This window comes from Oenanthe melanoleuca, chromosome Z (genome assembly GCF_029582105.1).
Source record: "Oenanthe melanoleuca isolate GR-GAL-2019-014 chromosome Z, OMel1.0, whole genome shotgun sequence".
NCBI classification, from domain to species: Eukaryota; Metazoa; Chordata; class Aves; order Passeriformes; family Muscicapidae; genus Oenanthe; species Oenanthe melanoleuca.
The window spans coordinates 10,095,876-10,109,396 of NC_079362.1; the positions used below are offsets into that span (position 1 = coordinate 10,095,876).

At 35.8% G+C, this 13,521-nt stretch overlaps 1 protein-coding gene across 1 annotated transcript in view; it reads left to right on the forward strand.

The window, feature by feature from the left end:
- Positions 1–462: 462 nt before the first annotated feature.
- The window catches only part of LOC130265513 (coiled-coil domain-containing protein 171-like), a 32,637-nt gene continuing 19,578 nt past the window's right edge, over positions 463–13,521 (forward strand). Inside the window, exons 1-7 of the mRNA XM_056514624.1 lie at positions 463–1,229; positions 2,663–2,743; positions 5,451–5,589; positions 6,834–7,008; positions 9,103–9,251; positions 11,705–11,851; positions 13,048–13,140. Coding sequence (XP_056370599.1) covers positions 2,697–2,743; positions 5,451–5,589; positions 6,834–7,008; positions 9,103–9,251; positions 11,705–11,851; positions 13,048–13,140 — 750 coding nt within the window. The 5' untranslated portion in view covers positions 463–1,229; positions 2,663–2,696. The remainder of the gene's footprint in view (positions 1,230–2,662; positions 2,744–5,450; positions 5,590–6,833; positions 7,009–9,102; positions 9,252–11,704; positions 11,852–13,047; positions 13,141–13,521) is intronic.

Consider the following 13,521-nt stretch of genomic DNA (forward strand, 5'->3'; position numbering starts at 1 on the left):
TGAAAGAAGACACATAGAGAGCATCTGGCTAGGACTAAACCTGACAACTTCTTCCCACAAAAGGATAGAGAAGACAACTGTGAGAGTCTTCATTTTATAACTCAGTTGTTATTTCAGATATCCAAACTTAAACCTCACCTTTCTTTGATTTATTCATGGAGTTAGGTGTTGTCGTACTCTCTACTTTATGATTTTATTTCCTTTAAAATCACAACCTTCTGCATTAAAATCTCTCAGAAATAATAATAAAAAATTAAACAACACACAATACACCCTCCATCTCCCCTTATTTCGTTTGGCACAATATATTTTAAATAACTACATGACACAGAATTAGCAAAAGCACAGCTGAAAGCCATTTACAGAGAGCAGGTCACAAACAAGAAATGAAGTTTTGAGACTTATGCCAGACAGTGTGAAATGCTATGGAGATTTATCTCTTGCAATTAAAACCTTCAGTCTTAGGTATATATCCCAAATATCCTGATGGATGTGTGCTGTTAGACAAAACCTGAAAGAAGCTCAGGACACCGTGGCTGGTGCCAACAAAGAGTTAAATCATCTGCATGTTAAGTGTGCAGACAAACAGAATTTAACAGGAACTTTACAAACAGAGCTACAGAAAGTAGAGCAGTGCTCAGAGAAGAAGAAAGTGCTTTTCCAGGATCTTGTAGGGTGGGGTTTATTCAGCTGTTGTTTGACATACACGCCAGGGCCTCGAAGTCTCTCGGTTCAAGAGGTTTCACGAGAAACTTTCCTAACCCCAACTCCATCCTCATCGAGGGGAATGTGCTCCTTTGGTCCAGAGAGCGCCCTGCTTTGAATTCTACGCACAGACATTCAAAACTTTCTGGCTGTTTGTTCCTCTCTCTGGCCGAAGAGTGCTCTGTCCTGAGAGCTTGCACATCTGAGTCTGGCTTTCTTGAATGTCGGTCCTTTCAATGTCCTGCACTTTTATTTTACCGTCGGGAGCCCTTAAGCCTTAAAACATGTCTGGGAGGGCGGAGTGAGCAGCGGGAGCACCGCGCTCGGTTCGGGGCATTGTGGCATCACTGTGCGCGTCCGTGACAACCGTGGAATTCCCGGCTCTGGCTCCGCGTTTGTCCCTGCTGGTCCCAGCACTGCAGTTCCTGCGGTGCCGGAGCCGCTGCCTTCCGACCGTCCCAGCTCATCGTGCTGGAGGAGGAGCAGCATCGCCACCGCTCCAGGCACCGGCGGCAGACTGTCCGGTGAGCTCTGTAGTTCCACTGCCGATTTGTTACTTGCTCCAGGCTTTGCCTGCTTTAAGTTAGTGCGGGTCGATTTTTTAAGATCACTTTTGGATTTATTCTCGACTGGTGTCTGTCACCTTCAAATGTCGTGGGCTTTCAGATGTTTTTGTTTAGCTCCTGCCATGGGCAGGGGCACCTTCTGCTCTCCCCGTTTGCTTCTCCAAGCCCTGTCCAGGCTGATCTTGGACACTTCCAGGGATGGGACAGCCACAGCTGCTCTGAACAACCTATGCCAGGGCCTCACCACCCTCAATGGGGAGAATTTCTTCGTCATGTCTATTCTAAATCAGTGGCCTGTTCTGAAGAATTCAGCACATATTCAGAAGTTTGTAAGAAAAATCTGACACAAGCTTTTAATGACACATGGAACCAAGCAAATAACTCCCCAGGCAAAAATTTCCTCTGCTGTTTTGTTCAATTATGGAACTCCACAATCTGCTTCATGGCACTCGAATTTTTTTTCCTAGGTGAAATAGCATGCTTTTTGAATTTATTCTTTTGTCTTCTATTAAGCTGTTGATACCTATTTTAACAGAGGAATATTGCATACTCAAAATCTTTAGCAGTCTCAGGTGACACTATCCAGCTTTAGTTTTTTCCTTTCCTCTATGTGACTTCAGAGTAATTTAAAGAAGTTTTAAAACTTCAGAATGTTGCAGATGTAACAGAAAACATTTTGATTCTATTATGAAGCTACAGTTTTGTTGGTTTTGTGGGGTTTATTTGTTTGTTTTTTGGGTTTTGGTTTTTGGTTTTTGGTTTGTTGTTTTTTTTTTCCTGTTCTTTATGAGACTTTGGTGTAAGCTGCAATAATAAAAAAGACTAGTGTTACAAAAAAACTAAATTCTTAGTTCTCAGGGCTACATCTTCATGCAAAACTTCTGTGCAATTTGTGAAAGAATTAGCAGCCTTTAACATAGCAAATATTCTATTAGACAGGCAATCTTGTCTATTTGATCTACTTAAAAAATCATAGTACTCTCATTTATCTCCCTTAGAATTGGTTTGAAGAGAAGCAGAGCTTGCAATCTGCTTAGGAGAATGTAGCTCAATCTACACAAACATAACGGTTTTTTATTGGTATTCTGAAAACTCTAACAGCGGATATTCTGCTGTATATTATTTATTTCTCTACAGTATTCAGGCTTGGAGGATTAGCAGTACATTCTGTTTTCTAAAGCTGACAAATTGCAATTTGGGTTATTATGCAAGAGACATGTTAGTAACACTGTTGGATAACTGTTCATGAGTGGTTAAAAAAATATTTTAATGGGTTGACAAATAAAGTTAAGCATGTCTCTGCTAGAGGCCTTAATGATTTTATGACATAGAACAGACTAATCTTTGATGCTTATCAAGTAAAAGTATATACGGTTCTTCATTCCCCGCAGTTTACAGACTTAAAAAAACTGCATTTTGACTACCATGAGTTCATCCTCTTCAATCAACATCTCTTCTGGGAAAGCTAATCGGTGAGGTCCAGTTCTGTATTTTTAAGTCTATTAGTTTATTTCCTGCTTTTGTGGCTTATTTATTTTCTAGATGCCTGAAATGATGCAATTCAGGCTGATTAAGAGCCCAGATATGGTGTGATAGAGTCATCAGGAGGCAGAGAGAGTTTCTGCCAGCATGTAGGAATACTGCCCAGGAAGCACAGGAGGGTTTTCCACATCAATTGAGATGGTAGAGCTTGGCTCTAAGTCTTACCATGACCCCTGTGTTTTATGACTTAATAGGAGTTTGATCCTTGGCACAGACTATTTGTCTCTCTTGTTTGTACAAAACATCCAGTTACATAGGAAGAGCAAAATTCCACAAATAAGGACTTTGGTTAGAAAATCAGGCTGCAGTCTGTTCTTTCAGCTGCAGAAGTTTAGCAAAATTACACTGCTAGGTAGTAAGTGAAAGAGCATTTCTCTCTGCTGCAAAATTACTCTGCATTTTCTGCCAGCGGTGGAGTTGGAGCTAGTGAGAATCTGGTTTTCTGGAATGGTCAATGCTGACTGCAACCAAATGACTTGTGACGTGAACACTGTGAATTTAGGTTTTGAACTACAAAATACCTTTAATACCTGCAATGTAGAACTCAAGAACTATTTTACCTGCTCATATGCTTTCTTGAAGATTCTTAAAGTTCTGCTAAAAATGGTGTCTTAGATAAAAGCTGCAGTTGGTAAAAAAACGTATTTTAGTTCAAAACCAAGCATTCATTAATTAGTAATATATGAAATTGGAAGTAGAAAACATCCTCTGAATTTTAGACTTCAAATTGTGCATGCTTTGAAACTTTCCAGGGACTTTGTATGGTTTTGTCTTTGACTGAATCTTCTGAGAACTTTATGGTTGTAGCCCTTCTAGTTGTTACATGAAGACTGAAGGAAAAACCTCCTGCAAGTGGTAGTAGGAAGCTTTCATAAAGTCCTGCATTTATTTGTCATGATGTGATAATTAATGAAAGTATCATAGAAAGAAATTCTTAAGGCTACTTTCTATTTTATTTGAAAATGTTTAAGTAGACAACCAAAATGAAGTGGTTAACATAATAATAGTTCAGCAGTTCTGTCACTGGTTGGCTGGGGGGTTTTGTTTTTGTTGGTTTGGGGTTTTTTGGTTCTATACTAAGGAAAAAAAATAGGGTTTTCTGATATACATTTTTAAGATTCCACCAATTGCATTGTGAGTTCAGAAGCTGTTCATAAAATCATATTTCAAAAAGATGTCTTATGCTTTTTTTTCCATTACTTAATATAATTTTCTCTGATTTAATGCTCTAATGCACATTTTTCATTTTCATAGCATCCTTAATTTGGTAATTCTTGTAGTGTCATATAATTTTTATATTTAAATATTTATAGTCTGCAGATATAAACCTGAAATTTTATCCTTTAATTGTGGTAATGTCTTTAAAGGCAAGATTTAATCTAAGTTACCAATCCCCTCCTTGATGGCATTTGTGTCTTTACGCCAGTCAAAATCAAATACGAGAGAAAACAAACGTCTTTAGGTAAATTTTTGGTCATTTTTGGTCAAAATTTTGGTTTATTGTACCTATACATAAATATAGAAGTAAAGTGATCACTTTTTATTTAGAAAGATCTATTAATAAACTGCCAGTACAATATCATGTAAGCAAAGGCATGGTACTCAAGTATTTACATTTCTGTATTATATAATACCAGTTTAGTGCTTAATTTAATCATATTTCTTTTATAGGTGTATTTCACATTTATTGCCCATGAACTCTTGCAGTTTTGTGTGGAGAAAACAGTTATTGCAGTATTTCTTACATACTTAAAATAATGTAAAAACTAACATATTTCAAATAACGTGAACAATGATTTTCAGGTACTGAAATAACCTAGAAGTTTTCCAGTTTCACTTAAAGTTATTTACCTAGTTAATAAATGTGCATTTTTATATACATATATATATACACACACACACATATATGTACATATTTAAGTGTGTGTATATATAAATTTGTGTATTCTATGTTTAAATTTTTCACTTCATATATAGAAACTTGGTTTTGACTCTTTTATTATTGTTTGGTGTTCTTGAGGGCTGATTCGGCTAATTTCCAAGTAGATTTTGTTTTAACTGATATAGAAATGGAAATTAAGATGAATCAGGGTAGTTTGGAGGAATAAACATTTAACTTGTGTTGTGTTTGTGGTCAGTTGGTTGTCTGTAGTTTGAATGTGTGTATCTCTGAAGACAAAGTATGTAAAAAGTTTTTTTCCACATCTGTGCCTTTATTTCAGGTAACTCATGTTAAAAAATGAGACTTTGTGGAGACAAAAAGCTTGCCAGTTATTTTAACTTCCATGACTGGAATTCTGTTTTTAAGCCTCCTGGAAGTTAATTATCAAAAATTATGGAAGTTCATTATTGAAAATAAAGATGCTGAAAAATAATAATGAACATGCTATGCTTAAGTCAGCTTTGTAAATCCAAAGTGCATTTCTTTTTTAAGTTCCTGCTGCCACATCTCTCATATCTTGCAAAAGGAATTCTATATAATCCTTTTTTCAAAGAGTAATACTAAGATCAAAACTGCACAAAGTAATTTAACTTACATGAATGTTGAAAACTCTGTGGCCACTCTTGGGTAATTGAAGTAAAGAAGTATTAGAACTTCAAAGGAACACTCATATTTTTTAAAAACACATTTTTTAGCTCAGATAATGACATGGAAGGACCACTGTTACCTCAGGACAGAAATCAATCTGAAATGGAGACCACTGAAGATTTGAGAAGGAAATTCCAGATGCTTGAGAAAAAACATTTGGAATTAATCAATCAATACAATCAAGATGTAAGAACTTTTTTGTTTGTTTGTTTGCTTTATTTTTACACTTAGGATAAATTCAATTTGTTTCCTTAGGTGTAATTTGTTTCCTTAGGTGCAAATTTGTTTCTTTGAAATAATCCTCTCATCATGTGAATCAAAATCACAGTCACTTGCCAGAAAATAACAAAGCAGCGTCACTGTACAGACCTCTCATACCTGTCTGTAGGAACTGATATCACTTTTAGTGACACTGCTAATAGTTGAATGTGTGTGTAAGAAACTTGAGCACTACACAACAGCAAAGTCATGCAGAGGAATAATTTGCACTCTCAGCTTTGGGATCCTTAATGTAAGACATGTTTTTTTTGTTTGAGTGTTTTAATCCTGGTAATTCCAGGGATCCATTTTAGAGAATCACCCCACCACTGATGGAGCAATGGGAGCACGACAAGAGCAAATCACTGTGTAAGAAGCAAGAATCTCTAAAAAAATGAATATGTAACAACAAACCTAGTTTATTGGCTGTATTTAATCTAAAACAAAGGAATGAGCACCCACACCAGCTGCCCCTAAAAAACTGCTAAGAGCAAAATTGTTACTTAGAGCAGCAATAATAATTCAAACTAAAGAAAATTTTTATTTTCTCACTGCTACTTCATTTAGGTACTAGTTTGCCACAAGAGCATCACGGAAAACCCTTGTAATTTGGTTAGATTATTTCCCATTAATGGAGCTCCTGTTGATAAGGATGATGCTGCTTTGTAGATGTCCTGAAGAAATGCATGTTTTGCTTTCCACCTTCTTGCATTCAAATGGCTTGAATGTGGTTTCCTGGATCTAATTCTGGCAGCAGTGACTAGGCTGTCTTTCTTACACCAGATAAGAACCCTTTTTGAAGTGTTTTCTTTGTTGTTTTTAATAACAGTCTGCTTGACTGCTGAACATGGTTAGACTGAAGTTTGTCTTTACATAGTGACTTACTAGGTGTCTGATAATCTAGTCTCCCAACATGACTGTTTTTCTAGTTGTTAAATACTGTTATCAGAAAATTGCCTGTGAAATATAATTATATTGCCTGCCTTAAGACAGGGTATGTTTGGAAAAACAGAGGGGTATGTTTAAGGTACATGAAAATGATCTTAGAACAGGATCAGTTTGGATGAAAAAATTAAAAGTATCTAAAATGTGCAGTTTCAAGACTGTATTTCAAATTCAGCTGTGATAAGATGGCAGCTGTGAATGCAATTTCTGAAATATTTATTTTCTAGATGTCTTGCTATGAAAAAGAAATAATGAAATTAAGGTTGGCACTCAGGAGAAGAGAGGCTTTTCATCGAGTTCTGGAGAGTGAGATATTCTTTGCTCGAAGAGAAGCTCATGTGCAGATGTCTTCTGCAGAGGATGAGCTATGTGATGCAAAAGCCAAGCTTTTGGAACTTCAAGGTAACTTAAAAAAAAAAAGAATTATGCACCACATACCACATCTGTCCCTAGTTATTAAAACATGCAGAGATTGCACAAAGTTTTAAGCCTACTACGTTTTTTGGAAGCCTCTTATTTTCCCGTCTTATTCATCTGTTTTAGTAAGCTCATAAGAGTTTACAAAACCCTTGCTGTCTCATATGAATGAAATATAACCTACTATACCTATCAATCCCTTTTTTTTCTCTTGCTCCTTTACCTTCTGTTACTCCTTCCTTCAGTGTGTACAGAATTGAATTAACGTGTCCTCTCCACATCCTGCTTATCACCATGTCCAGCAGTTCTTTGTTTTACATTTCAGGGGGAAAACAAATAAAATCTAGGTCTGTTTATTTGTTTACATTCTTTTTAAAACCTTTTATTTTCCCCCAAGGGTTCTCATTGTACTACTTTTTTCTTTGATCTTTTCACACTTTTCTAGCTTTCCATTGTTCATGTCTTCCTCTTCATGTCATCTTTGCTTTTCTTTTTATACAAATAATGGGTGTTATGACAGTGGTATGTGGAAAGGAAAGGATTTACCTAGACTTTTTTTCCCCTACTAGTTCTGCATTCAGAAACTCAAATTTTCTTAATTCTTCTCAGAGAGAGATTTCTCACACTTAAAAGCTGGGGAGATGCATTTTTTATTACCTATGTAAGTATAATACTCTTTAAATTTAGTACAGGAGATGTATTTGTGAACATCTGGTGCTCACTGGAAAGACTGGAGCACTCCTGGATTTTGTAACCTTACAAGGATGGAAGGTGACTGGAACTTGCAAGCACACTTATACAGATTTTTTTTCTTTAAGATAATAAGAAATGAACACTTCCACTCATTTGGAGAACACACACATTATAAAAATCTTCTGGTTGGTTTAAATTTCTCAAACTGATTTTTGTTTGGTTGGGGGTTTTTGTTTGTTTTGGTTTTATTTTCATGTTTGTTTTGGTTTTTTTATTATGTTTTCTTTATGTTCTTGTTTTTATTGTGACAAATGTCAAAGAAGCCAAATAGTCCTGCTGTTGCTTCTCATTTCTTTTTCAGTTTTTAACTTATTGCTTCTTGTTCCTGGTCTCTTGGATCCTTGCTTACCTCATGTGGTGCTTTTGATAAGATCCCCACTTCTTGGACAGACCACCTCACTTGTGTCCTGTCTTTAGTGTGTTCTCCAAACTGTTTTTCTGCTGTTCTTCTTGAGGCTTGACTTCCTGACAGCTGACAGGTCTTCTCCATCGCTATGTGCACAAATTCATGTTAACATGTCTCTTCTGGCTTTTTCACCCTTCTCCAGCTAGGAAGAAATTTTAGAAGAATGGGATGAATTTGAAGTAAAAATCTATTTGAAAGTGGTGATCACATAAGTGCCCACATAGCTAGTTGTACTCAGTGATATAAAAAGCTAATACAAAATATTTTGACCCAAAAGCCAGTTTGTGGAATGAAGCAAAGTTGCTAGTAAAACTGCTTACAGGAGAAGATTTTTTCCTTGGCATTTAAGCTTTCACAGAGATGTATATGCAGCATTTCCCTATCTTGGGGCAGTTGCTGGGCTGAAGATTTAAATCTCTTGAGCAGCAGTAAATTTCCCCAGAAAAGCTAAGCCTTTGCTTAGACCAACATGCCTAAGGTTTTCCTAGAGTCTTTTTCCTGCGGCAGGTTACTGTCTTTACTGTTATTTAAACTGAGCTTGAAATTAATCAACACAGACTAAAGTATCACGTAGGTACTTGGAAATAAGCCAGCCAAATGTTGCCAGAAAAATGCAATTAAGTTCCCCATGCTATGGAGGCCTCAGTTGAAAGAGCTGAATTTTTATTTCTTTCCAAAGCAAGAAGAGCATTAATTTGTAAAAATCTCTAAAGCATTTCTATGTCCTTGTGTGAAAGATGCTACGGGAACACAAAATGTGATTGTTTGTCATTAGTGAAACTGGAAGTGTTAATGTTACAAAAAATACACAGAAGAACTTACGTTAATTATACCTTTTTTCCTGAACATGCTTATTTCCAGTGCTACTTGTCTACTTCTCTTTTTTTTTTTTTTTTTTTTTTTTTTTTTGTTAACAACAGTACTCAATGACAAGTATCAACAGAAAGCAGCAGAGGCTGAGAAAATGTTTCAAAGTGCTCAGTGGCAGTGGGAAGAGGAACAACAAAGATACCTCACTGAAATGGAATTCCTTATTAAAGAAAAAGCTCAAACAGAAAGGGCTTGTCAGGTATGATGTATTAACAGATGGAAAGTTCTGTGAGATGCTGACTGAAAGTTTTTTTGGTGCAAAGTCTGTGGTGGGTTGGGGGTTTTTCTGGTTTAAGGGGAAATATAATCCCCCAAATAGATAAATATTGCAGAATAGTTCTTAAGATTGCAGCTTCATGAAGTTACACTTAGTGTGTAACACTGGTTTGGGGCTTTGATGGAATGTGTTGTGGCTGTTTGTCATGGTAAACACCTAACCCAAGCTATCAGGATGCAGTGGTAAAGGAAAACAAAGGAGTTTGTGGACATCACCTAAGATCCTTCTCAAAACAAGAAGAAACACTAGTCAATTTTTTTATTCTTATAAAAGTAGGGCAGGATATAGGCTACATTAAATAGAGTTTTCTTTTTTAAGTTGGCAGGTATACAGCAGGGTAAGCTCTGAGCTCTGGCTAACAGTAAGTGGCTGAGTTAGTTTGTGGAGGCTCTTGCCTTCTTTCGTGTACAGTGTTTTGTACAAGCTCCATTTAGAGAGTTTAATGCTGCATCAAAGATCAGTGTTGAAAAAGTTTGCCATGCTCTGTCAAGTGATGTTTGTCCTCAAAAAAGTACAAAAGGAGCAGTGGATGGCTCAGGACATAGTATTCTCTGTCAGTTTCCTGGCAGTGTTCTCTGCCCGTGGCTGTAGAGGAAGAGATTTATAAATTATGAGTTGGAATGTGTGACAGTGTTTTGTGTTATGTATTTATAGGCCCTGTTTAAATCTCCTTTAGTTATTCTGAATTATAAAATGAAAGCTGGGGAGATTTATTTGTGGTCTTAATACGTGCGGAGAAGTGAGATTCTGAGCACTGTTTTACAGCAGGCAAATCCTGGCTGGAAAAAGTGCACTTCATGAGCCGCAATTCTGAATTTGGCTGTGAAAATGCTGAGGCAGACATGGGAGCAAAGTCATAGAGTATTGAAATGTGACTCTGGGACATGCAGGAAAAGTCACCTTCTCTGCTTTGTGACAGGTTTGTGGTGAGCTGTGGTGGGGTATCCTGGTCCAGGATGGGAGAGGTTGGAGTTCTATAGGAAGGGCAATAGCATCATCTCGTGGTTAGGCAGGAGATCATATCCCTTCACAGTTTTTTCATTATAATACCTGTGAGATTGCACAGCTTACACATGCTTAAAAAAAAAAAAAAAAGGAAAAAAAAAAAGGAAAAAAAAGACCAGTTGTGTTCTTCTTGAGCAAATATTTGCAGGTGGCTACAGAAATAGTATTAAACATATATTACTATTACATATAATAATATATACTTATACTTATACTTATACTTATACTTATACTTATACTTATACTTATTATTATTATTATTATTATTATTATTATTATTATTATTATTACTATTGTATTAGTAATACCACCTCCGAAAAGTTAAACGATTCTTCAAAACTCTGAAATTCTGCAGCTCATGCTGACTTGTTTAATGAGCTTGATGTATTCACAACAATTTTAGTTTGCCAATGTTAATTACATTTCCAGTATAAAATGTTTTAACACGTTTTGTAGCACTTTACAGCAAACTATCTGTTACTTATTTCACATTTCCCAGTTCACATTTGTTAATACCTGGAAAATAAACCTGAAGAAATATGTATCTTTCCAGGTATATATTTCTGTAGAAATGGTTCATATTTATTTATTTATTAGTTTATTTATTTATTTATTTATTTATTTTGCATTCTGAAAGGAAGGATCCTGTCTTGTTGGACATGCAAAGCTAGAGGATTAGCTTAAATATAGTCCAAATTCATATGGGCAATGAGGATTTTGTAGCAGTGACTTCACAGACCTGCAGAGTCCAGCAATGTCAGTAATTTTCCCAAGCTGTAGCTTAGTTTAATTTCTGAATGCAGAAATTGAAATTGGGACCAGTTTATTTTATTCTACAGGACTTCATATTTCATAAGTTTTTAAAATAATACAGTTCCTAGATAGAAGAAAATCCTTTTCGGAATAGCAGAAATTGAAACTATTTAGTCTGTGGGAGTAACTGTTTCTGAAGATCTGATTTGAGGCTTTAGCAATTAAAATCTGAACAAAAATGAACTTTTGCCCTCATACATCATTTCACCAAATGCACTCAATTTCTATCACTGCCACTGAACTGGGAGACAGAAGAGATTAGAGAGGCTCTACTCTTCTAGGGAAAGATTTCCTGTGGCTCTGATTTTAGTGTTACCACAGAATGTGATGTTCACAGTGATTTTTGGGTCAACACAGATTTCTTGGTGATGAATTAAAAGTGTGTCTGCTGTTGGTTAAACATTTCTGTTGACTTGTGCTGGCGTTCTTAGATTTTAAAATTCGAACATCTTCTGATGCAGTCTCCACTCCTCTGTTGAACTCTCTACTGCAATACTTCATCTTCCAAAAAGTACCTCTTGATGCATTTATTTATTCATTTGCCTATTTCTCTTTAGGAAACAAATGCTGTCCTGCAAAACACACTCAGGAAATTGAGGGATATGGAGGGAGAGCTCCATGGCTGCAGCGAGATCCTGAGGCTCCGCACTGATCGTCTGGATGTCAAGAACAGACAGAAGGAGAGACTTGACAGTGAGCTGGAGGTAAAGCTTTCTGCCTGCTGCAAGGAGTCTCAGAAAACACTGGCACAAATGAGAAGTTTCATTTTTGAGGGGTGGAACCTCTGAGTCAGGCTATGAGTGCCTTGTGTTTGATTAACAAAATGTGGAGTTTCTCAAGGAAAGGTGGATTCATAGGTGAATGCTGCGAGTCTGACCTGGAGTGGTGTTTGAACAGCAGATGGGAAGAGGTTTATGTCACTGAGAAAATACTCTTAGCAATATGGAGGTATAGGGGGAGTATTTGTGCAGGATTTGTGAATTTTTTTTTAATTAAGCATGTTAAGCAGATAAATCTTCTGAGAAGAGGCAAAGCTTAAGCCTTTTGGCTGATGTTGCGGACTAGGTTTGGTAAGCTCTGTACTGTTGCTGACTTTGTCTCTAATAGACCTTCTACAGATCTCTGTTTCTCAATTATTTCCTTTTATGAATGTGTGAGATTATACAGAGTTTAATTTTTTGCCAACAGCTAGTATTTTAAACTTTTATTTATTTATTTATTTTTCTGTTCATATTTCCCTAACAAAAGTGCTTAGAATGAGGATTCAGTCCTACATACTTGCTACTTTGCTCTACCTTTTCAAAATCAGTTACTTCACTTATATCTGTGTAACCTTAAGTGTCTGAAATGACTTTTAATAAACATGTTTTTTTCTTGATCTTTGTTGCATAACTTGAAGGCAGGAGTCTTTTTGGGGTGTATTGTTCTTTTCAAATCTGTCATCACTCTAAGTGAAAAGATTTCTTTGATAGAAAACAGTGCAGTTAAAATTGCATGTAAATTTCTATTATAGCAGCTCCGCAGTTACTGCTTTTGCTGAAAGCACTTTTTCAATTGAAGTTCCATGTCTAGGCCTTAATATGGAGATGGTGATTATAAAAAAAGCAGCAAGAACATAATTCTACATCAATTTCTGTAACTAAACAAAAAATATTGTTTTAATATTCTGGATGTGTATTTTTTTCTCTTTTATTTATTTATTGATATGAGCTTTCACAGTTCCAAAATGCAAGTACAGATATCGTAGATTGGCTTATGGATAATAAACTAAATAAATAAACTAATAAACAATAAACTTATACACGACTAAATTATAAACTAATAATCTGAACAAATAAAGTTGTCTTTGCATGATGTTATCATCCATCTGCACTTAAATATTTTCAAAATATACTTTTAGGTAGCTAAAGTGAAAATAAAGAAACTGGAGGAAAATGCTGAAGCAGCAAGATTAGCACATATGGAATATAAATACATTATAAAAATCATGCAGGTAAACTTTTTATTAAATATTTGGTAGAAGTTTACAGTTAAACAAAAGATGAACTTGTAAAGCTACAATCTTCCAAAAATGTTAAGAGTTCCTTGCTCCAGTGAAAACAATGAGTAGATGTTTTGCAATGAGTGTCAAAACTCTAGATGGGAACAGAAAAATATCTCCCTTTTCCAGGGAACTATCAAGTTAATAGAATAAATTAAATTAAATTAAAATAAAATAAAATGTCACATTCTTATGTTTGAGTATTCAAAGTTGCATTGAAACATTGAAGGGAAAGAAAATGTTTCACAATAGTCAAACTGTTAAAATTTCCTGTCCTATATCTTTGGAATGGGCATTCAGGTAATTTTGGAGATAAAGTGCATACATCCAGCT